At 38.4% G+C, this 26,048-nt stretch overlaps 2 protein-coding genes across 2 annotated transcripts; both read right to left on the bottom strand.

Moving 5' to 3' along the window:
- Positions 1-1,024: 1,024 nt before the first annotated feature.
- On the bottom strand, positions 1,025-22,195 carry LOC133518895 (trichohyalin-like). Its single transcript, XM_061852668.1, is given in 9 exon segments — positions 1,025-1,349; positions 1,351-1,810; positions 3,814-3,952; positions 4,256-4,433; positions 5,119-5,226; positions 6,127-8,522; positions 15,403-15,496; positions 16,214-16,325; positions 21,322-22,195. Coding segments are annotated over 9 exon segments (3,768 nt in total). The 5' UTR covers positions 21,339-22,195; the 3' UTR covers positions 1,025-1,085.
- Positions 22,196-23,782: 1,587 nt separating this feature from the next.
- LOC133518901 (GPI transamidase component PIG-T) lies at positions 23,783-25,973 on the bottom strand. Its single transcript, XM_061852681.1, has 3 exons — positions 25,671-25,973; positions 24,297-25,586; positions 23,783-24,063 (listed from the first exon to the last, which is right to left on the bottom strand). Exons 1-3 carry the CDS (start codon positions 25,834-25,836, stop codon positions 23,843-23,845), a joined length of 1,677 nt encoding a protein of 558 aa, XP_061708665.1. The 5' UTR covers positions 25,837-25,973; the 3' UTR covers positions 23,783-23,842.
- Between the last annotated feature and the right edge of the window lie 75 nt (positions 25,974-26,048).

Genomic DNA, 26,048 nt, shown 5'->3' with positions numbered 1-26,048 from the left:
TTCGATGTAATCCGACATGCCCGCAAAGTGACCGTATTCTACTCTATGTAATTTGCGTAATAAAAGTACTCGCCTGTACAGTCCTTTGTCTTCGAAAGTATCGGATAATGACTTCCACGCATCCCTAGCGGTCGTCGCATTCCGCACGATTTGGTAAAGGTGTGGCTCACATGACAGGCAAATTTTTGCTAAAGCCCGTCCATCTTTGGTAGTGTCCGTGTCTGTGCCATCGACGCAGCCCCATAAACCATCAAGAGTAAGCACCATCTTCACAGCGAATTTCCAATTGATCCAATTGTCCAAGCCTTTCAGTTTCTCTAAGGTGGACATTGAGGTTATGTTGCATGTGCTCGTCCCTGGTTGCGCCATTGTCGTAACTCGGGTAATCTGGGAATATCTCAACGCCTTTTAGCTTTTCTGCAGCTTTTGTGCCTGGGCCCTGAACCTGTTCGGAATATAAGGAGCACACGGGAAGCAGACGAGGGACTAACCGAGATTACGAATGAGCAACACCAAGTTATGATATGAGTCTGTATTAATCGTAGTAAATTAACACACAACTATATCTAGTTTTATATGATCGAAAACATTACATTAAAAGAGGTTTGTAAAAGTTATAAAGGCTGAGTAAAACATAAAATAATTAAAATAAATGGGACGACACAATCTTACAACCGCATTGGGCTGAGGGCAGCGACAAAGAGGAAACCACAGATACAAAATCTTTTTACCCCTAATGTACGGCATAGATTACACAATCTTTAACACCACGTCACCCACGCCTAACGCCGCCTCTGTATGGGCTAACCAGAGTAACCACTAACCATACACTAACCCAATTGGAAGAAGTTATCGGAAAACTCTACTTATACTCAGGCACAGGTACTTTGTCAGTAGAAAAATGCCGGAAATTATTTTTTTGTTATAGGAGGTCGACACCTCGCGCCTACATTTTTAAACTTTGCCGCCTTTTTCTACTGACAAAATAGGTGTGCCAGAGAATCAGTAAATAGTAAAACGAATATGTATGTATATAGTTAGTTTAAATACAATTAAATTAAATAAAAAACATCAACATTCATAAATTAAAAAAGTTGTGTACTGTAATACAAATTGCAACTCGACGACGGCTTAAAGCGTTTAGGGGTCATTTTGTCACATGACGATATAGATGCTTGCACGACGGGTGTGCGCAATGGACGCGAGCAGCCGGTGCGCAGCGCGTCTGCGCTGGCGGTCGGCTGGGGCGGTTTCAAACGTAGTTCGTGGCGGACACGGAATCGCTCTTGAGCTTGCGCCTTTGCCACGGCCTTCTGCAATCCTGCTATACTGTCCGTACAAGCCGGCAAACTTATCCAATGTATTCGACACTTCACCTATCTCCGCCGTATCCGTGTCCACGATCTCCTTATGATCCAACACCATACCAATATTCAGCTTCAAATTTGTCGTACCATCTCTAAACAACAAATATATTGATGCCTGGTCTAAGACGCGAAGTGAGAAATATTCATTAATTTTCATAGCTTTCATTTTAATTTGAAATGGCTTGAATGATTGCGTTAGCTTTTGACGCTTCTCCTTGAGAAAGTTCTCGAACTCTATAGCTAACATTTCCTCATTGTCTGGTCGCTTAGCGTCTGCATTTTTGTCGCCCATTGCTAGGATAGTGGGATCTTTATATGGCATTTGAGTATCTATCATGACTTGCTGCAAGACTGGGGGGTCGTTCAGAGTGTGCCACTTCCAATGAGACACGGGGCCTATGTTTCGATCGAGAACTACTCCTTCAGTTTGGTTATACTTTAACCTAAAATAAATCACTTACCGATTTATAAAAGGTTTTGATACGTTGTTCTAATATGTTTGTAGATTACCTATGTTCATAAAACATGAAAGCAAGGCAAGAAAAAAGGATATAAAGCCCGACCAGAAATATATTATCATTTTAATGAAATGAAATGAAAATCATTTATTTCGAGCTAAAAACTCATATAGTGTTAGTACATACAACAATTATTATTTATCTACCTATATATCTAAGTTAGTACAATATAAACAAAACAATAAATACCTAAAACTACTTAACATAATCTATGTCGATGATGCGTTGGTCCGTTGGGTTCATGCAGTTGGTTCCAACGCCTCATCAGTGGGCAGTCCACTCTGACGACAAATACGTTTAGGAGACTGTTGGTGCTACCCTGCAACCTATGCAATAGGGATGCCGCTCTTTTACGCATAATAGCGTAAAAGTCATCCGTACGGGCATCGGCGAACATCCCTGATGCACTGCAGTACCGAGGCAGACCCATCAGTATCCTAAACGCATTATTATATTGCACACGCAGCGCATTGTACGATCGCTGCGAGAAGCTGGTCCACAGGCTGCAAGCATAAAAAGACTGACAGTAAGCTTTAAAAAGTGTAACCTTTACGTCATTGCTACACTTTGCAAACCTGCGCACCAGCATATTGCATCTGACCGTCAACGCCCTGCGCTCTCGTTCCAAATCAGGATCGTCATTAAGGCTTTCGGTGAGCCATTGACCCAGGTACTTAAACCGCTCTACTCTCCTCAGGGCGGTACCATTTAACTCAACCCTAGGAACTTCCTCTAGTTTCTTGTTGCCGGCCCTGAAGATGAGTAGTTCACTTTTTGTAGTGTTATACCTGAGCCCATGTCTCTCCGCATAATGCTCACATATTTTTAGGAGCTTCCTGAGCGCTCTGATTGAGGGAGCCAGCAGCACCATATCATCAGCGTAACTTATGTTGTTGAGGCAGGTACCGCCAATGTTACAACCAACCTTGGCGCCACTGAGTTCCTCAATCAGCCCGTCCATATATATATTAAATAGGGTCGGAGAGGTTACCCCCCCCTGCCGCACTCCACAGTTCAGCACGTATTCGTCTGAGTGCACGCCTGCCCACCGCACAGAGTTGATTTGGTTGCTGTACCAGTATTCAAAGACCGCTAATAACTCTGCAGGGAGACTGGTCTCGGACGACACCTTGCTCCACAAGATGTCGTACGAGACCAGATCGAACGCTTTGGAAAGATCCAGAAAACAGGCGTACACTGGACTATCTTGCTTTCCATAGTACTGGACTGTACTTTTTAAACAAAATATGGCAGATTCCGTCGACACTCCTGGCTGGAAACCGAACTGAGCATCTTTAGCCTTATAGTGTTTCCGAAGCTGCCTATCCAGAAGCCTGTCCAGCACCTTAGCAGTAATTGTCGCCAGCGAAATCGGCCTATAATTGCCCAAGTCAGACACATCCCCCGTTTTGTTTTTTATTATAGGCACAACAATAGTTTGCATCAGTGCACTCGGCAGGTACGAGTGACTAACACACAAATTAAACAAATTAAATTTTAAGAGGGCGCCGGTATTCTCATGTAAGTATAGGGTGACAGTTCAGTTTAGTATGAAAAATTTAGTTCCAATGAAATTCCGCAATATGGCGCGTGATCAGGCTTAGTATATACTTAAGGCAGTGATTAGTTATAGTTCAGTGTTGCAGTTATATTTAAGTTAAATAAAACTTTTCTATGTCTATGTCTATGTCTAAGTTGCCCAAAAATAAGGCTTTATTTATAGTGGTCAATAAGGGAAATATCTCTCTCATACTCCATTTAATATTTACGGGTAGAATGGGGTAGCCCCAAGTTTGCGTAAGCGTTTATCTAACCACAAAATATCCAGATACCATCAGAGCTTTTGCAGCCACTGGCTGGCCTGTATATTGGCGCACATGTACTTTGAACATTAATCCTGGTCAAGTAAGCGTCCAAGCAGTTACTACCGTATTTTTCCAGTGTGGTCAAACACGATGCCGTTCCCTGAGTAGTCGAAGGTTGCTAGAAGAGTCCTCGGTCTGGATCGGCCCCGCTCATCGGGTTGGCCGGTGCTGTAGACAACAAATCTCTGGCCAGCATTGGTTTCTGAAAGTACCGTAACTAGATAAAGCTTCTTACATTCGGATGAATTCGTTTATAAAATGGCAATGCAATTTTACGACCTTTTTACTTAAACAAGTAGAGAAACATTTAATAACTTGTAAAGGAAGATTAGAAAACTTTGGATCCACTCATCATATCAGCCATTGGTCGATAACGGCTACGTATAGTATAGGTTAATTTCTAGAGATTCTTTGTTTACGAGAGACGAGTCCGAGTAGCAGCGGCGACTGACATGAATGGGTATTATATATTTTTTGTATAATTTAATTACAAATAATTGATAACCTTCTGCGTCGTAATAATCCAGCGCTAATTCACCAGTCCTGTAGTACCAGCGACCGCGCCCGTTGTCGTCAAACTCTGCTAACTTTTCACCGGAGTCGTATGTCAGCTCTCCTTTGTTTTTATTGTGCTCAAACCAGTCGAACTCAGGCTTGGCTGGCCTCATACGATAAACGTTCATCTAAACATATAGGTATGTGATGGGTAAATGAGAAATAGAATTCTATAGGCACTTTTATACTTTATCGTGTCGTTCACGGTGACGGTATCGCCACAGCAGGGGGCGAAAATGATGAGATTGGAAAGGACTTGATTTGTACTATCGTCGATGGCTTACCGTTATCTACCGTCCTGCGGTCATAAACTACAATTTTGTCGGAGGGGTGCTGACTTGCGGTGAGTGTGGCCGTACATTTACTGCGAAAATAGGCCACGTCAGCCACCTGAGAGCTCACGATATCGTCGCTCTCATTAGCCAGTTCAAAATCAGTCGCCGAGGCCGAAACCGGCCAGGAATGATGATCTACCGTTACCGATCTACGATAAAATCGTGTCGTTATCGTAAATGTCATGAAAAAGTATAAGTTAATTTCCAGCTTTCAATGTGACTCACATTACGCTACCTACACCGTCCCAAAATCCGGCCGTCACTATTAGCTTAGCACCCCTGCGTACATAATATTTTAATACTGGGGTACTAAGCTAATAGGTTTGCTGACTGTACATCAGTCAGGTGGGTTTGGGTTATTTTGCCTTACATCCGTTACTGAGCTAAGGGGCCTGTGGGAGTATCATGCGAGAGTTCTTATTAGACTTATACGGGCTTGGTGCGATGTAGACTTAGTTCTCCCTCAACTTATTATTACCTTTCTAACTACTTTTTCTGTAGGCAGCATCGTCCAGCCTTTTTCGATAAACGTTCGATCGGATAAAGTATACCTTATTATACCCTTAGCAGCTTCGGTGTCGGAGGCCTGAAAAACTTAAAAGGTGAAGGACGTACCTACGATTTGTGAACAGGGAATTATTCCGTTATGTCTAGTGATGATAAAAAGAACAGTGAACATTAATCAGTGATACCTAGACGAGTAGCCACACTGCCGGCGACCATCTTTTTAAACAAAATGTTAACATAATATCGGCGCTCAAATTAAAACTTCGCTCATCGCATCATTCATTTGCTTTTATATCTTATCGTCGGCGGTGAGCCAGCTGTCTTTGGATGACATAAACGTAGTATTGTATTTTTAAGTTCATTAAGTATACTATACTAACGGGGGTGGATTTCTTGCTTTTCGACATTTTACCGCTAGGATATAAATTTTATATCTTTCTATATGTATATAGATAATTATCGAAAAACTTTCACTCCCCCTATACTACAGCTAAGCTCCCCTATACTGTTTACTATCACAAAACGCTATACGAGATGCAAAATGTTTTAGATATAGATAATCAGTACTTGTTTCACAAAATATTAATATAAAAACATCTAAAATTTATCTACACATGTCAAAAGTACTTACTTTAGTCATGTTTGTATATTTTATTTCTTTTTTATGAATTAATCAAAAGTGTCAAGTTAACATCATGCTAAAGTTTGTATAAGTACCTACCATAGGTTAAGGTTTGTATCTTGGTACAAAGTCCACCGAACCACGATCAGGTGTCGCAACCAAACCGTCGCAGTAGAAATAGCGCAGGAGCGCCACGACAGTATATCTCGCGCGATATACACTTCCTTTATTAATGCACGCGAGATACTGTCGCGGCGCTCCTGTGCAAAGCCTACATGTAATTTTAAAGATTTTTCATACATAACGAAGTCCCATTTTACAAAATAACAATGTGTAAAAATATTTAAGAAATCTCACCTTCGACTTCTTATCGCCAGTTATCGATGACTTCTGTTGGGATTGTGTGAGCGTTGGTTGCTCAGGTCTGTGCTGAGTAAATCCTTGTTGTGGTTCAGGTGATACTTCAGATTGTTTATGCAATTCAGGTTCCTGTTTACCTGTTATTTGCTCTGAATGTTGCCCCGGTTTCCCAGGTTGTTTTGATCCTAAGATCTGTGTTTTATCTTCGGTTTTCTTAGCACATTTAACCTTATATATTTTCTGGCCTAAAATAATATCAGTTTCTTCATCTTGCTTTGGTATCTCAAAGTCAGTAATTATTTCATCAACCGAATCTTCATGTTCAGATTCAAGAACAGGTGCTTTTACCGCAGCCTCTTTCGCTTCTTTCTTACTTTCTAATTCTTTGAGTTTTTTAGCAAGGAGCTCTTTTTCTTTTTCTTGTTCTTTTCGGATTTTCTCTTTTTCTAATTCCTGTTGCTTTTGCTTTGCGAGCTGTTCTCTCAAAAGTGCTGCCATGTCATCACCTTTCGCTTTTTGGTCTTTAGCAGTTTTTTCAATTTTTTCATCTTTTCCTGTGTCATCTTTATCACCTACCTTTTTATCATCAGGTACCTTTAATTCGCTTAGTCGTTTCGGTTGTTTCTTTTCTGTAGTTAATTGTTTTTGTGTGGCTTCTAATGCTTTTCCGGCTTCTTGGGCTCTTTTTTCTCCTAATGCTACGTCTTTCTCTTGTTGCTTTCTTAGTTTTTCTTCTTCTGATTTATCTTTTGCTTGTTTAGCTACTTGTTCTTTTAAAGCTGACGTTGCGTCGGCATCACGTTGCTTTTCATCTCTTTGCCTTACTTTTTCTTGTTCTTGATCATTTTTTTTCTCTTTATCGCCTTTTCTTACTGTATCTTCATCATCATCAGGTTTTACTTCTGGATGTTGTATTTTCTTATCTGTTGTTAGTTGCTGCCGCGTTTCTTCTATTGCCTTTTCAGCTTCCCTGGCTTTTTTATCTCCAATAGCCGTATCTTTTTCTTGTTGTTTTCTTATTTTTTCTGCCTCTGACAATTCCTTTTCTTGTTTAGAAAGACCTTCTTTTAGAGCATCCAATGCTTCAATGCCATCTTGTTTTCTTCTTCTTGCCGATTGCTCTGATCCTTTCCCTATTATTTCCTCGGATTTAATGTCCCTCCTTTCCTCTCGCTTTTTTCTTTCTTCCTCTATTAGCCTCCCTTCCTCTCGTTTTTTACTTTCTTCTTCTAATAGCCTTGTCTTTTCTGCAGTTCTTTGTTTCTTTTCTTCTTCTCGTTTTCTTCTCGTTTCTTCCTTTTTCTTTCTTTCTGTCTCTTTTCGTTCATCAAGCATGTCTTGTGTACTTTTAATTAGTTCTGAGGAACTAACATGACCCTTCAATTGCTTCTTCGTTGCAATTTTGTCACGAGGAAAAGTATAACTAAAGTCACTAACATTTGGTTCACTCAAGCTCTTCATGATTGATCCAAAAGAGGGTCTTGTCGTAGGGGAACCTTGTCGTTTCCTTTTTCCCTGGGGCGTTGTGTCATCTTCCGAAAAACCACCATGGGGTGTTTTTTTAACGCCCCCTTTCTTCATTATTGACTTAAGTTTGACTTCCTTTTCCATCGTTGATTTGGGTTCGGCATATTTTTCAGTCAATGGTGTTAGTTTGCTGTCTTTTTCCATTTCTGATTTAGGCATCATAATTTTTTGCATCACTGTTGTAGTTTCGATATCTTGTTCCATTGTTGGTTGGGATTTGATATGTTCTTCCATTATTGGTTTATATTGTTTATCTTTTTCAATCAGTGGTTTCAAATCCGTTTTGAAAAAACCTTCGAACGACACTGATCTTAATATCTTCGCTGCATTTTCTTCGATTATACGTTTCTTCTTTTCTCTATCAAGTTCACTTTCAACTTCGACTCTTTGTTTTTCTTCTTCGGAAAAGTCAAGAAAAGAAAGGACTCTGGTCGGTTTTTCTATAACTGGCTTTTGTTCATGAATTAGTACATGTTCATTTTTGAGCCTAGGTGTATCGTAGATTGCAAAAGGGGCAGGTTCTTGACCTGACTTCATAGTGGAAAAATATCTGGACACAGGCGCTTGAGATTCTAGCTTACCATCTTTTATATTTGACATAGATTTTTTAAACGATAGATGAGTTTTAGAAAGCCATGACTTATATTGTTGCCGATACTCTTCTGTCTTACGTTCCTCTTCTAAACAGAACTTTAAAAACTTATTAACGACTTTGTCGCAACAGGGACAGGCAAATAATTCTTTCTGATAGCAGTGGTCGCAGACGCCTGCAACTTCTCGAATTTTAGCGGGCGGAAGATCCTTGAACAAACTTTTTGCACGCTCAATCATTTTTATACACCGCGGGCAGCTGATTGTTTTCTTCCCTGTCGCAATAATACATACACATACAGATTACTTTATAACTACAAAATAAACTCAATCTTTGGTAAATAAACACAAAGGTTGTCAGTATTAATATAGCTAGGCCACAGTTGTACCAAGTGTGAGCTTTTATGCAGTCAAACAGTAGCGCACTGCTGTAAATCTGTATACTCGTACCCGTCAATTCAGACTTGGGCTGTATAATAGAAATACGCTTCACTAATCAGTAATCGACTCAATGATGAATTACGAGTATAACTATTATAAGCCACGTGGGGACATTTATATTGCAATTGCAGTTAGCATTTAAGTTAACAGTTTAGGTATATGTAAAATTCATACGTAAAACAACACTCGTATTTTCACCTAGGTATTTTATTTCTGACTTTTTTCACATACGAGTATTTGTGGATATTATGAGAGCGCGTGAAAATTTCGACCTACATATGTACTTATGGTATTTCACAGTAAAGTTACGTTACCGCTAAAATTTACACATAATTGATATACCTAACCCAAAGGTTTGCTTATGCAAGAAATAGTAAATAGTATGAGTATCTGAACTTTATTATTTATTCATAAAATGGCAACTTCATTTGCACGCACAATACGACTTGCACTTCAATGCCTCTCGCGTACTGAATAAAAATTTAAAACGCGATTCTGCATAAAACCCGACCAGAAATCTATGATAATTGTCAAGAGGGCGCTGTTAGCCTGTTATTCTGATGTATAGGGTGACAGTTCAGTTGAGTATGAAAAATTTAAAGCCTGACCAGTAATATATGATCACGCGCCATATTGCGGAATATGAGATGAACTCAACTAAATTTTTCATACTATACTGAACTGTCAACTATAAATGTGAATAACAGCGCCCTCTTGACAATGATCATATATTTCTGGTCGGGCTTTAGTTCCAATGAAATTTCGCAATATGGCGCGTGATCATATATTACCGGTCAGGCTTTACCACAATTTCACTGATAATTTACTTTTACCTAGTTGGTTACTATGTTCTGTTACTCGATTTGCAACCTCTTTATTTCCGTTAAAACAAATGCTACGGCAAAAATACAAAAGCGGCCAAGTGCGAGTCGGACTCGCCCATGAAGGGTTCCGTACCATTTATGACGTATTAAAAAAACTACTTACTAGATCTCGTTCAAACCAATTTTCGGTGGAAGTTTGCATGGTAATGTATATCATATATTTTTTTTATATTTTTCATTCTGTTATTTTAGAAGTTACAGGGGGGGGGGGGACACACATTTTTTCACTTTGGAAGTGTCTCTCGCGCAAACTATTCTGTTTATAAAAAAATGATATTAGGAACCTAAATATCATTTTTGAAGACCTATCCATAGATACCCCACACGTATGGGTTTGATGAAATTTTTTATTTTTTATTTAATGACATATTTAAAAAAAACTACTTACTAGATCTCGTTCAAACCAATTTTCGGTGGAAGTTTGCATAGCAATGTATATCATATATTTTTTTTAGATTTTTCATTCTGTCATTTTAGAAGTTACGGGGGGGGGGGACGACGACACACATTTTACCACTTTGGAAGTGTCTCTCGCGCAAACTATTCAGTTTATAAAAAAATGATATTAGAAACCTCAATATCATTTTTAAAGACCTATCCATAGATACCCGACACGTATGGGTTTGATGAAAAAAGATTTTTTGAGTTTCAGTTCTAAGTATGGGGAACCCCCAAAATTTATCGTTTTTTTTTCTATTTTTGTGTAAACATCTTAATGCGGTTCATAGAATACATCTACTTACCAAGTTTGAACAGTGTAGCTCTTATAGTTTCGGAAAAAAGTGGCTGTGACATAATCGGACAGACAGACGGACATGACGAATCTATAAGGGTTCCGTTTTTTGCCATTTGGCTACGGAACCCTAAAAATGACATAATGAGGTGGATTTGTGAGCTATAATAATTATATACCACACATAACGCTAATCTCGTCGTATCTATAATAAATTGGGGCTTAAAAGAGAATTGTATCGCAGTAATTGCGTTGCACAAATGTGGGCACCCGCCAAACATGATTTTGAAGTTGCTTGAAAACCTAAAAATCAACAAACAATTTGTTTATCGCACAATTAATAGATACAATAGTACTCAGAGCTTCGATGAACGCAAGAGGTCTGGAAGTCCACGCACCGTTCGGACCCCAGCTCTAATAAAGGCAGTGAAGGCGAGAATTGCAAGAAACCCCGTCCGGAAGTAAAAGTTGTTGGCAATACAGATGTCTGTGAAGAGAAGCTCACTAATAAAGTTATCAATGAAGACCTTGGACTACACGCTTACCGCAGACAAAAAGGTCATTTGCTTAATGGACGATTAAAGACTATGAGGCTAGAGAGAAAACGCGTGCTATTGAAGCGGTACACACAAAATGGCCACCGAAAAAATACTATTTACAGATGAAAAAAAAAATACCATTGAAGAATGTTGTAACCGCCAGAATGACAGAGTGTATGCAAAAAACAGTCAAGAGGCTATTGCGGCTGTTACGAGAGTGCAACGAGGCCTTCATCCTTCTTATGTGATGATTTGCCTGGGTGTGTCATAATCAGGGTTAACACAGGTTCATTTCTGTGAAAAAGGTGTGAAAACTGGGGCCTAAGTTTACCAGGAAACCGTTCTCGAACCAATAGTGAAGCCCTTAAGCCACACCCTATTTCAAAACCAGCCATGGGTCTTTCAACAGGACTCAGCTCCTGCACATAAGGCAAAAACAACTCAAGCCTGGTTTCGAAGGAACAAATTTGACTTTATTGCCCACGAAGACTGGCCGTCCTCCAGCCCGGACCTTAACCCCTGGATTATGCCATATGGCAGGTTATTGAGGAGAAAGCCTGTGCTAAACCCCACACAAATCTTGACTCCCTCAAGCGGGCCAAAGTGAAGACAGTGACGGAAACATGACAATCGTGCGTGGCGCTATTGATAACTGGCCTCGTCGTTTGAGGGCCTGTGTCAAGGCTAGAGGAGGCCATTTTGAATGATATTGTCATATGTAATTCCTGATTTTGTGTACTTCATTTTAATATACAGTTGTAGCCGACGTGTCCGTCCACTACAACATCGTTTAGCATGTAGATATAGAATAACTTATTAATAATTAGAAATAGAAATAGTTTTATAACTAGAAAATAGAATACGTAAATCCATATTCGTAGCAACGCAATAAAATAACAGTTAGTTCTCGTAAGCCGGACCCCGTAAGGTTGCACTATGTTATTCTATAACCTGAAACCGTTACGGTCGACTATTGTTCAAAGTTCACTCATTATGTTCCGTAACGTATTATATTTGTTTATTAGGGTTCACCTCCGCAGAATTTCGGCAGAGTCAAAGAAGTATTGTCCATTTTATTGTGTGTAATTAAGCGTAGTTTTAGTTGCGTGGGAAACTTTCGGTACCGTTACACCGTTATCAGGAGATAGTAATGTTACCTCAAAAGGACCAAGGATACGGTTATCCGCGTCATTTTCTCGCACGCACTCGTTCGGCAAACGTCAACCTCCTGAGTATCGTTACGCTAGTACCGTAAAACGGTCCTACTTTGCTCCCCACCAGGTAAATGTGCTCCAATTTTGTATTAAGTTTATGGCCCTTATAAGTCGATGTCTATGGTTCATACAGCAAAATTTCCGAACGCATTTGTTACACTGGACTATCTAGTTGGCAACACTGAATGTCAATATTTCGTTCCGCCATTTTCTCTTTCTGTCAGATGTCACCGAGTGCCGCTACGAGAATTCGTTTAAAAAATATTATGAGAAAAAGTGACTTCCATCTGAAAAAGTTATCATCGATTCGCGGTAAGTATGTTTTGATGTATTCATATATATAATAAGCTACCCATTTCTTGCAATATTTCTAGCCGTTTCAAATTTTTTCGACGCTTAACCTCAAATTATTTTTCAAGTACCTACTTTGCACCACGTGTTGGGGTAACTTTGATCCTGGAGCATAGTTACCTCATGAAGTGAATTATGTTTATAAATCCTACAATATTATGGCATTTTGAATTAAATAGTATTTTTGTTTACAGCAAATCATGCCACGGGCTTATAGAAAAAAGGTGGGAGCTCGTAATTATAAAAATTATTCGGAGGACACATTGCAAGAATGTCTGAGAACTATAGTGATCGGTGAACTTACCCAAAGAAAGGCCAGTGAGAAATATGATATAGATAGTGAACCGGAAACTAGTTTTCTAACCAAAGAACCTACTAAATGTATTAGAAACTTCAAGCCACTTGTAAAGGCTGTGGGACAATATGTGGTGTTTAAATAAGAAGGAGAATTATTTCCCGGTGTGATTACCAAGATTTCCGCAAAGGGAGCAAATATATCCTCTATGAAAAGGTCCTTGAAAAGCTGGAAGTGGCCAAAACCGAAGAATGAAATCCATTATGATTGGAAAGATGTATTGGGATGCATAAATCCACCAAAAAAAATGGACGAAGGGAGATTTATTCCATTCCGGAATTGAACGAAATTTGGGGATAGGTATCTGATATCTAGGTACCCTACCTACCCAATTTATTAAAAAAAACGCTTGATCTCTTATTACATAATATTTAATTACGTTTTTGAGAAGGTTTTTTACGCATTGTTGATTAATAAGTAAGGAAAATGATACCTACCTATTGAGAGTTTTGAGACTGATTCTCTTATTGATTGCTTCAAACTTATCCTAGTTCTGTATTTTAGAAGACTGTTTTTGTTTCTTGTTGATTATTGTCTAAGTGAAATAACACTAAGCCTGAACAATATCGTAATTATAATAAAAATAAAACACTTCAACTAAATTTTAGTTTTTTTTTGTACCTATATTTTTTTGGATTTTTGTTTTTCCTAAAATTTACTTAAAAATGTGCACGTATGATTGTAAATTGTGTATTGTTTTATTGATGATGGTGTAAAACTGCACCAAACGCTTTAAAGTATTAATTTTGGGACAAGTTAAATTCAGAGGCAAAGTTACCCAAACAATGGGTAACATTGCTCCTAAATTAAAGTTTTTATATATATACGAAACGTGATTTAGGCGTTATATGAGCATTCTGTTACGATAGTAGGGATGATCTACTTTCAAATGAAGTATATAAAGACATTACATACTATATTAATTTTTAGAAAAAAAAGAAATTACAAAAATTTGGAGCAAATTTTGGTGCAAAGTAGGACCGTTTTACGGTAGAGCAAAATAGTGTTGCCTCTAGTCTAGTTAAGCTTTCACGAATAAAATAATCTTCGACGATCAAGATCTATCTTTAAGGAGTATTTCCCTCGATACCAAAACACGCATTACCTAAACAGTTTATTCAACTTTCGTTCGTATATTAGGGTTCCGTAGCCAAATGGCAAAAAACGGAACCCTTATAGATTCGTCATGTCCGTCTGTCTGTCCGATTCTGTCACAGCCACTTTTTTCCGAAACTATAAGAGCTATATTGTTCAAACTTAGTAAGTGGATGTATTCTATGAACCGCATTAAGATGTTCACACAAAAATAGAAAAAAAAACAATAAATTTTGGGGGTTCCCCATACTTAGAACTGAAACTCAAAAATCTTTTTTCATCAAACCCATACGTGTGGGGTATCTATGGATAGATCTTCAAAAATGATATTGAGGTTTCTAATATCATTTTTTTTCTAAAATGAATAGTTTGCTCGAGAGACACTTCCAAAGTGGTAAAATGTGTGTCCCCCCCCCCCCCCGTAACTTCTGAAATAACAGAATGAAAAAACTAAAAAATATATATGATATACATTGTCATACAAACTTCCACCGAAAATTGGTTTGAACGAGATCTAGTAAGTAGTTTTTTTTTTTAATACGTCATAAAATTAAAAAAAAAAAATATTTCATCAAACCCATACGTGTGGGGTATCTATGGATAGGTCTTCAAAAATGATATTTAGGTTTCTAATATCATTTCTTTCTAAACTGAATAGTTTGCGCGAGAGACACTTCCAAAGTGAAAAAAATGTGTCCCCCCCCCCCCCCCTGTAACTTCTAAAATAACAGAATGAAAAATCTAAAAAAAATATATGATATACATTACCATGCAAACTTCCACCGAAAATTGGTTTGAACGAGATCTAGTGAGTAGCTTTTTTTTAATACGTCATAAAATTAAAAAAAAAATTTTTCATCAAACGCACACGTGTGGGGTATCTATGGATAGGTCTTCAAAAATGATATTTAGGTTCCTAATATCATTTTTTTCTAAACTGAATAGTTTGCGCGAGAGACACTTCCAAAGTGGTCAAATGTGTGTCCAAAGTGGTAAAATGTTGAACAAGATCTAGTAAGTAGATTTTTTTTTAATACGTCTTAAATGGTACGGAACCCTTCATGCGCGAGTCCGACTCGCACTTGGCCGCTTTTTTATGTAGATAAAGATTATTGCAGTAACGGAATTTAGTAACTAACTAGGTAGCTTCGTTAAAGCATTTAAAATGTCCACACTTATACCAATTTCGCGAATGAGTATGGCTGCATATTATTGGCAATGTTCAGCTCTTGGAGTAGGTAGCTGTTATTTTTATTAATATTAATATAATGCAATGATAACTCAATTGTACAGCAGTTAGCCACGTATTATTTTGTTCCCAAATTAGAGTAATATCAGCATTATATGGCAGGATATAGTGCTGATGTACAGCAATTTTAAGCTGCTAATAGGTACTGTAAAATGCAGTTACACAGAACCTTTGTGCTACTTGATGCCAAGAAAGAGTATTCTATTTATCTATCTTTGAGCTCTACCCGAGAATGACATAATATGCACCTACTTAAATATTGCCCTCGTATCCTTAAATCTTAGGTAAACTTACCTGCTTCCGCAGTTAATTCGCCTATTTTCAGGTCACCATCTCGAGTATTCCGAAGAATAAGAACTTCTCCAGTTTCAGTGCCTATTTGTGCTTCCTGCAAATCGAAATACATTTAAGATAAACTGACAACTGCTGCTGGTAATAATCACTGCGTGTACGCAATGCCAGCGGGTCTTCGTTATTCTGATCTTATAATGGACACATCTATAGGAAGAGCTGTTGTTATTACACATATTTATAATACACTGGCGCCGCATTTGACAGTGGCGCAGGTGTGAAGATCGCCTAAGATATCCACGTGGAACTCGCGGAAGAGTTAGCTGAGATGTGTAATACTTAACAGAAAGTTGTCGGCAACCGGATGGGTCTAATACTCTAATATAAGATAAACACATCACATTCGACTTTATTTTCTGAACTTGATGTTGTTACTAACAAGGAAAGGTACCCAACTGTCCGGTTCCGATTTGATTTATATTTATATATGTTATAGAGTACTCTAAAATAACGGACACGTATTTTTTTTAGCTGCCCAAACTCAACCTATTGGGAGAAATTGTCCTCCAAAGTACTAAAAAGTTACTAAATCTTCTAATTCCTATAGAAAGTGATGCTCAAGCAACTTGCTAGGACAATTTCTCCCAATAGGTTGAGTTTGGGCAGCTAAAAAAAAATACGTGTCCGTTATTTTAAACTACTCTATAACATATATAAATATAAATCAAATCGGAACCGGACAGTTGGGTACCTTTCCTTGTAAGTATAACCTGCATTGTAATTCTAACTTTAATTAATATGGTGTTAAACTTACATCTTCCGTTTGCGGCAAATATCGGTAAAGAGCGATACCAGCGTCTTTTAATTCCGTGATTTTTTTGAATTCCGCATTTCCAAAATTTTCGCAGCAATCGCACGTTTGTCGTCTGTAGTTTAGATGAATTTCAGAGTGTTACTTTATATGAATAGTTACCATATAGGAGCATGCGCGTGAGCTCGTGAGAAATTTCGTTATGTGCCTCTCTAACGCTCGAATATGCAAGGGTAATAAATAGAAGAGTTGAAACTCTAGGTCCATGGGGTCCCAGCGCGCACAAGTTTTTTGGAGAAATCGCGAAACGTCTAGTTGACGTAACTGGTGACCGAAGAGCTCGCGGCTTTCTCGCACAACTTATCAGTATTGCGATACAACAAGGAAATGCCGCCAGCATCCTTGGTACAATGCCTCAAGGGCCTATTTTAGATATAAGCTAGTTATAGTAATTATCTGTATATATCCATTATGTATATGTTATTGTAAATAAATATGAACTTTATTTATAGGAAAATAAAAATAGAAGAGATATCAATTCACCACGTTATTTCTAATTTGTCCAAACATTTGTTAGAATATCTTCCCTATAAGCCAGAGATACTAGGGGACAAATGTCCCGCGATACGTGTCGCCACTGTCGCCAGCGACGTAGAATGACGTCGTCGCCGTACTTTGCTCGACATGTCGGGCAACATCGCGCCAGTTTGGCGCCAGTGTGTGTCATACTTATAATGGCGCGGCCACAAACCCGATTGGCATAGGCAGTGCCGGCCCGAGCACCCGATCAGGGTAGAGCGATATTGAGTTTTGGCGCCCTTGGTTTAACTTTTTTACCCAAATTGCAGTTTAATAAAAATAATAAAAACAGGCTAAGAGCATGGCGAGCCATGTTCAGTATTGGGTTCCGTAGTTACCCGTCCGTCACGCCCCACTATTAGGTTGCCCTGTATGGGGGCTGTTAGTCGATATCATGTAAGTACACTCAGCTGCAGAAATAAGTGACACCCATGGATAGAAGTTTGTATGCAAAAGTGCTAAGCGAATAGTATTTTTGTATCTACAAAACAAAAAAAAACCGGCCAAGAGCATGTCGGGCCATGCTCAGAGTAGGGTTCCGTTAGTTACTTTTCCGTCACAATAAGCTAAAATGGAGCTTAAAGTATAGTAGATTGTTAACCAAGGGATGAACAGTGGATGTACCGTAAAACGCTGCAACTTTGCCTGGATTTTGACGTTTTTTTCTTATATCTGTAAACCTATTTTTCATTATGAGTTTCATGAGTATTAGTCGGATAACATACCCTATGCCTTACCAGATAAGACTCAAATCTCATTACCTAATCATACTGTATTTCCGATTTACAAGCAATCAAAGTGGCAGGCAAAGTTGTAGGCCTAAGACGTAACTTTGCCTAGACGGATATCTCCATAAATAATGTGTTGCTATTTGCAATAATAATTACTCTTGTGCATGAGACATTATGCTTGTTCCTGACAGTCAAATTATTGCCATAAGCTTAATACTTTTTTTTCACATGCAATCGGTAAAGTTGTAGCAGGTTCCACAAACTTTCTATACAAAAATATCGTTACCTGTAGGGTTGTGCCAAAAAATTTTATTATTAAAAAAATCTATTTATATTGTTAGTTACAAAATAATCAACAAACAAATGTAATATAATGTTGTTTGATTTCTTTTTCTTTTAGTATTTAATAATTTGAACTTATTTTATTTTTTTTATTACAAGTACATTGCAAATACACTATTTTGCTAATTTTCAATGCATTATTATAGTGTCTATTTCATTGTAAAGTTCTAATCACTCATCACCTTTGAACTCCAATTGTAATCGACCTGACACCTGACAACCCAGATTTCGATAAGAAAGATAACTGCAAGACAAATCAAATGAGCCTAAACACAGTGGGTTTATTATGTGTAGTTTAGAAGTTGCTATCTTCGGTCTCCATCATCAGACCATCTCGATGGTACCATAAACATTGCATTGTCACCCAAGTTACATAAGTATGTCAAACACCTCAATTGGTCACTAATAAGTGGTTGAAAATTAGATTGCAAATTTTGAACAAAAAGACAGTTACAAGTAAACATATAACATAATTATAATACAATAAATATACAATTGCAAGTAACTACAATAAAAATATAATAACAGATTGCAATAAGTTTTTTTTTATAATTTTCATTTTAATACCCATAAGTTTTTTTTTTGTTAGATGCAGATCTACATAGGTACCCACACTGAAAGTCGGTGAAAATCGACTTGCAAGATTTGACTTAAACAAACAAACATTGCAAGTTAATAAAAAGCTTGTAATAAATAAACTCATTTAAGCAATTTACGCAAGCTTATTTTTACTCTTTTCTTTACATTTATAAAATTCAGCTAGTGACAGCCCTAGACCCAGGCAAAATTGTATCATTCAAGTTTCCAAAACACTGCCCAATATTGCCTAGTACGTTATTATGCTGAAATCATGTCCTTTTCTTGAAAATATTAAACTTACGGGAAATAGACAGTCTTTACTTACCTTGGGACGTTACCACTTCTCAAAAAACACCTTTTTCGTAGATAAAAATTCAAAAGTTGCGAGACACTAAAAAAATGCTGCCACTCACGCCGACTTATGATATATAACTGGCGGAGCAACAATGGAGTTACCATTGTAAAAAAATGAAATATGTGTTGCCAGAATAATGAAAATTACTACCTAATGGTAAAAAACAAGAAAAAACTAAGCAAATTCGAGAGGTCGCAATTGAAATGAAATAGGCAAAATTGAGCTTAAATGGCAAAGTTGCAGCATTTTACGGTACGTCTTTTTACTATGAAGGGTAAACTTTTTGTAATAACTCAAAAACAGCTAAACAGATCATGTCCGCTATAGTTTTTATATAATGTCTTTCTTAAGCTCTACTTCCACGATTTTTTTCATATTTTTTGGACCTATGGTTCAAAAGTTAGAGGGGGGGACACATTTTTTTTTTCTTTCGGAGAGATTATCTCCGAACATATTCATTTTATAAAAAAATGTTTGTTGAAGACCCCTATTAGTTTTGAAAGACCTTTCCAATGATACACCACACTGTAATACTGAAGCAAAAAAAAAATCACCCCCACTTTACGTAAAGGGGAGGTACCCTAAAAAAAAATACTTTTTCAGATTTTATTTTACGACTTTGTCGGCTTTATTGATGTATATATCCATGCCAAATTTCAGCTTTCTAGCACTAACGATCACTGAGCAATGCCTCGGACAGACAGACAGACAGACGGACATGGCGAAACTATAGGGTTCCTAGTTGACTACGGAACCCTAAAAAGGGAGTACCATCACAGCATTTGTACATCTACTTTTTACTAAGTCGTTTTTTTTTTCGAAAACTCGAAATCGATCTCCTGTTTCGAAGGTGCAAAAGCTTCCTTCCTTCCTTTGGGAAGGCAAAGGCCAAAAGTACGCGAGGCGCGGCTTTTCTGCGAGCGCGTTCATGGCGGGCCAAAAGACGACCCGACCTTCAGAAGAGCTGAGCTCAGACAAGAACAAATGGCTGTGTTTTAAAAAACAAGGCCGAAGACCAAGCTCTGCATAGAGCTGGTGACCCGGAGCGTCGGATTCGAGCTTCCGTTCGAGGCCAAGGGCACGGTTTGCGAGAGAAAAGCAGCAAATGGCAACAATGGCCATATTGGAGTGACACCGAAGGCCGAACTCCACATAAGGTCGAAGGCCCAAAGCGTCCGATTGCGGCGCGCTTCCATGCAAGGCTGAAGACAGAGCTGCAGGAGAGCAGAGCTTGGAATCGAATCAATATGATTTCAGCTTACGTGCTGCTCGGTCTTTATCCTCGCTTGGAAGCGGAACTTGCTGTTATACTTCGGGTCTTCAGTCTTCACGGGACGCCGAACCCGACCGTCAGGCCTTTTATTTCGCCATGCCAGGCTCTGCAGTGACTCGGTCTGCAGCCTCGGGATGCGTATTTCGGTATTTTGGCAGTATGTGGAACGCGTCCATCTGTTTCTTCTTTCAAAGCTCGCTCATCATTACGCTCTCGGTCCATTGGGTCATATAAAATTGCGCCTTGCTGAGATGCTCAGCGCCTTCGGCTTTATGAGGAACTCGGCTTTTATTTTTTGTGTAGCCAAAGACATGCCTTCAAGTCTTTGCCCCGTCGGATAAACAGCCTTTGGTTATGTACTTTATCAGCCTGCAGCTCGGCCTTCGGAATCTCCCCTTGAAATTTAATCTCCTCTTCATGGCGCCCCAGCAATACAACACAACTTATGCATGTTGTATGATGGCGTTGTGATGCAACTTCCCAGTTCATCTTTGACACAACTAGCAATTGTCGTATCCGAACTCAAATCTCATGCCATTCGGTTCAGTTGCACTGTGGTCTTTATGATTTTTTTTGAGGGCTCACTTCATCCCGCCATTTCGCGCGTATTTGCGCGCCAGCGCCACTGATAATTTTATTTTGCATATTTGCCATTTTGGCGCCTTCTGCCATTTGGCGCCTACAGCGGCCGCTCCACTCGCTCTACCCTAGATCCGGCCCTGGGTATAGGAGTAGCGAGAGAAATATGCAGGGCAGTATGGCGGCCGATGAAGAGTAACGTGGACACACTACGTCTGTCTACTTCCCATACCACGAGTGTGTGGCCGCGCAGTCATCAGGCGGGTCCACACTGAGCGAGCACGTACGTGCGAGGCAATTTCCTCACGCACAAACCGGCCAATGTAGACGTGCCTCGGCCGAGGCGGCGCGCTCGGGCGAGGAAAACGCACGCGCCGCCTGAGCCGAGGCACGTCTACACTGGCCGGTTTGTGCGTGTATAATATGTGACGTGACCATGAAGTCATTGAAGTCACACTACGTGTACTTCGCCTTAACGTCGCTACCGGCATATGTCGCGCGATGTCGATCGAAATCGTTCTGGCTTTTATAGAGCAAAACGCGCAAGTGGGCCATACAGATTTAGCTGATTAAAATATATAGCTAACTGCGCTCACAAAAACTCTTTAACTTTTTAATTTCTGTGTAATAAAACTACTAATAAGTGTCAAAATTAAGGCGTATTTGTATTTACCCGCTTGCAGGTCTCATTATCACTATAAATACAAAATTAAAAATAAATAATCACAATACAATCATACAGATTATTAGAACAAAACAATACAAATATATAATCAGAGTAATCACATGATTGGATAATAATTATAAACTTCAAACGTCAAATACTGATAGTGATGTTTATATTATCTTTGGTTAATGACTACAAAATCATAAAGTCAATCCTTTTTGCTTCGAACAACATCTGGGGGCACGGTAGTGCCCCAGCAAAGACGAGCCAAGCGAAACACAAGGGCACTACCTACCTTTTCTCGATGCGCTTCGTCGTTTTTTTGAAGCCTCATAACTTGGGTTTGGATTATCCCAGACAAACAAAAGTCTCGGGATATGATGTCAATAGTAAGCATATTAAACATAAGTTTCAAATGCATAGCTCTTATAATTTAGATTTTATTGATATCTAAAAAAAACCGATTTCGTCACTGACTCTCACACGTCACGACAACAATATGTAGAAAAAGAACACTTTAGAGAACCAAACCGGAACATTGCACTCCATCAAATAAAATTTACGATCTATCGAGAACTCGATCCCCCAAGGAAGTGTCATAGGATGCATTCTATTTCTCATTTACATTAATGACCTTCCAAAATCTACTGAGCACAAAGTCGTTATGTTTGCCGATGACATATCCCTCTTGTTTCAATGCCCATCAGACAACAATAGCAACTCATACATAGAAACATCTTTTAATTCAATAACATATTGGCTACACGATCACAATCTCATGATAAATAATGACAAATCAAAACTAATCCAGTTCAGACCCAGACAAAACCAACCAATAGGTTTCTGTTAAGATTAATAAATCTTAACAACATAACAAACAATCTAAATATTGAAGAAGTATCCGAATGCACCTTATTAGGTCTTACACTAGATAGCCATTCATGTCAAATGGCTATGTCACAAGTAAAAAAAAAACCCCGATTCGTGTATGCACTTGTTAGATAATAAGTGACAATTTTTCTATCACACTCAGCATACTGAAAAGTAGGACTACCTTAGAGTGTGCGCTGGCAGTCACGTGGCTACGCTATGGACTCCCTCTTGTGGGGCCACAGCATCGATTTTCAAAACCTTTCCATCACGTAGAAGAAGTGTATTAGGATCCTAGCAAATATACATCAACCTCACAGCTGCAGACCCCACTTCAAAAATCTAAACCTACTTAAGAGGATGATACTATGTAATTTGTATATATGTATACCTACACATAAAAATAGGACATTACAACACAACTTGTATTGAATATTGCTTAAAACAGTATACTTTAATAGGCATATATTAAATCCTTGTTTATAGGTATTAAGTTTATAGTTTTAGTTAGAGGAGGCTCTTATGTTATTATGTAATAATATAATTAAATATTTTATTGTTACTTAGAGAAAAGTGCAATTTAAAAAATGTACAAGTACTACTTACTATAATCTAAGTATAGGCCGTGTTGTACATATTTTATAACTAATATAAGTAATAGTAAGCAAAGTGTGATATTGTGAACTACTTACATTTTTATTTTACTACACCCTTTCCAGGGTCCATGTATGTAACATATATTGGTATGCAAATAAATCTCTATCTCTCTCTCGCCCACTCATGATCAAAACTCTTAGGGTAGTTCCTGAAGTCCTAGGAAGCTGAAATTTGATATGTAAGCTAGTATTAGTACACAAACAACAAAAAAAATCTAAAACTTGGAACTTGTACCCCCCAACCCCTTAAACTAGGGGATGAAGATTTGTATGAGGGTTCCACTAATTTCGATGCTAGAGGTCTGACAATTGATATATGGACCTTGTTTGTTATTAATAATAAAATACATATGTCAGGATTTTTTGTACATTACCTAATTAATAAAGGGTGGAGCCCTTTAAATTAGGGGATCGAAGATAACTTTGTCATAAGCAACGTGCAAGAAGAAGTGCAATCCCATCAAAAACATTTTCATGTAAAATGTTGCCAAGATGAAATGAAACAATAAGGCTTGCACTGTGACTGTTTTGGTGGGATTCTTATTTTGATACTTGACTAATCATATCGGATATCCATAGCACAAGTGCACCGCGATAGTATTTCGCGCGTAAGATCGACTACCCCTCTTTTTCTAATTATATTACTTAATTTAAACGAGATTCATAGTCTATCTCGTGCGAGGTACTGTCGCGGCCTATACTCGTGCTAAAACTGCAGTGATTAGGTACACAATACACCTATCAATAATTATTCCATCGACATAAAAAAAAAAACTAACTACTACCCAATAAAAAAATCCTACAAGCAGTTAAGGCTGAAGGCTGTCACAAAAAACAAATAACGCACAAACATTGTATAATTAAATACCCTGCCTTATTTTACAGTTGAATGAAAAAGAATGGCAACACTGTGTTATTCAACACTGTAACAAATGCAATGGTATTTTCAAAAAGTAATTTATTAATCAGTCTATACAAATATAAATAAATTAAATTCATTACTACTCCTTTTTCTTTTTAAACAAGCTCATGACCTTCTGAGCCAGAGACATAGGTGTGCCCACAGGTTTGAGGACAAGCTCCTTGGTGGAGATGTTGTGGAGCGGGCCAAATGCCAGCGCAACCACAGTGCATGCCAGGCAGATGACGTTGTAAGGCATGCTGAAGTCAGGTGTTGGGAGAGACACCATGGCGCCGTTGGTCCGGAATACGATGGGGTACCCTGAAATATGATAGTGTTCCTAAGTACACATACCTCATTTTTATTAACTGACTTCAAAGAAACTTATGGGGTAGGATTATCACTTTTTCTGGTTTTTTTTATTCTGATGTGTTTTAACCATATTTGATTCTCAGTATTTTAACTATAGATAAAGAATGAAATGTTTTAACTATTATAAATAATAAATAATCATATATGTGATTACAATTATTTTTTAATATATGTATACTTACATGATTGTGAAGCATTAATGATAGAGTCAAATGTGCTTCCAGTGATGGGCAGACTGGTATAATTCTTAGCAGTTGGCAGATTAGCAGATACAAGAGCAGATCCAATATAGAATCCATGGTTTGCATCAGGAGGGTATTCTTGCCATTTGAGGAAGACAAACTCAAAATCAATGGTGATAGTTGTAGTTGATCTAGGAGGGAGTGTCAGCAATAGTTCAAGATGGTACGGCTTCTGCCTGCTTCGGCCTGGAGAGTAATATTGTGACTTGACTAGCTTGCTTTCAGCTTCCCCATTAATTCTTAGTGTACTCAGCTGTATGGGCAGCCACCATGGAGCATTTTCTAATAATACTATGTTTATCGGAGACCAATAGTTGTTGGTTAACTCTGTCACAATGCCACCAAATTCTTTTCCATATCCAAGTACATAACGGGTAAAAGTTAAAGGAGGTGGAACCGGGACAACTAATTTGCTATTGGAATTATGTTTGACACCAATGTTAATCATCTGACCATTGGGCTCTACATCATAAACTGCAAGCTTCACCTCACTGCCACCTCGCTGGGATAATTCCATTTTGTGTGGTGGGGACAGCAACTGGAAAGGCTGTGTGTCATTTGAAGATACATCCACATATATTGTGCTTTTTGTAGATAATGGACAAGCTCCAGGTAAGCCCTGTCCAAACAGTTTACGGAATGACCAATCACTGCTTTTAATTATATTATAGTCATACACAAGAGCAACTGTCTGTTTAATTTCTAAGTGGGTTTGTGTACAGTCTTTTGTTGAGCACATTTTCCTGAAGTGCACTCCAATAGAATGATAATTGGTGTTGTGGATCATCCTAGAATTAAGTAAGGATGCAAATCCACGGCTTGACTCACAGGGCAACAGCTTCTTCCATGGAGTCAAATTTTCTGTACATACTATTTCTCTAGGTAAAGATGCATATCGCAGTTGTGAGGTGATGTTTTGGTTAGTTTTAAATGCACCAGATGGCCATAGGACCATTTGTGGTGTGACAGTGTTGCAGTTTTGTATAAAGTTCAAAGATGCACAGAAGAGACCTGCGAGGGTTGAGCTCAACTCCCGCCACTGTTTATCAATGTCAACAACATCATGGGAGAACCAGGCATATAGTTCGGCGCCGGGAGCGGCATCCTGGACCGGATAACCCCACTGGTTGTGCCTCCATTGGCCTTCTGTCAGTGTAAGGTGCAACTCTTCCACATGAAAACGTGATATTATCTCACCCAGGGATCGTGGTGATAAATGGGAATGTTCAACTAAAAAAAAAACATTTAATAATTATCGTCTATCGTCCGTTATACATTATCCAAAGTGGAAAAATGGAAGATCTTTATACTTACATGAAGATTCATCCTTAATTTGAGTTATGAATTGGAAATACGTGTAAAGGTGTGTCGGTAACAGGGGTTTAATGAATAATTCTTCTTTAAAGTCGTCTCCAAATACTGGTGTAGCTGCTGCTACAAAGGTTATATAAAACAAAAGTCTTGCTTGAGACATTTTCATTACTATAATATTAACTAGATTATTTAAGTATTTCCCATAACCCTGGTATAATTTTTCCTTATCAACCAATCCTAAATTCTATGACAAAACGTATTTATCGGCGCCGTTTCTTTCTTTCTAAATAAATTAAACCGTCAATTCAATGTCATGTATCACGTTCATCTGTCAACTAAAGGATTCCACAGACAGTGCAACAAATTGCTTATTATTTT

Source organism: Cydia pomonella, chromosome 6 (assembly GCF_033807575.1).
Source record: "Cydia pomonella isolate Wapato2018A chromosome 6, ilCydPomo1, whole genome shotgun sequence".
NCBI classification, from domain to species: Eukaryota; Metazoa; Arthropoda; class Insecta; order Lepidoptera; family Tortricidae; genus Cydia; species Cydia pomonella.
Note: the sequence above shows the minus strand (reverse complement) of the source record. Positions and strands in the feature narration are given on the sequence as shown.

Coding starts and splice junctions, on each gene's coding strand:
- LOC133518901 (XM_061852681.1), bottom strand. CDS start 25,836: ATGAAAATGTCTCAAGCAAGACTTTTGTTTTATATAACCTTTGTAGCA. Junction 25,587..25,670: donor AATTAAGGATGAATCTTCAT/GTAAGTATAAAG, acceptor TTTTTTTTTTAG/TTGAACATTCCCATTTATCA. Junction 24,064..24,296: donor CATTAATGCTTCACAATCAT/GTAAGTATACAT, acceptor ATCATATTTCAG/GGTACCCCATCGTATTCCGG.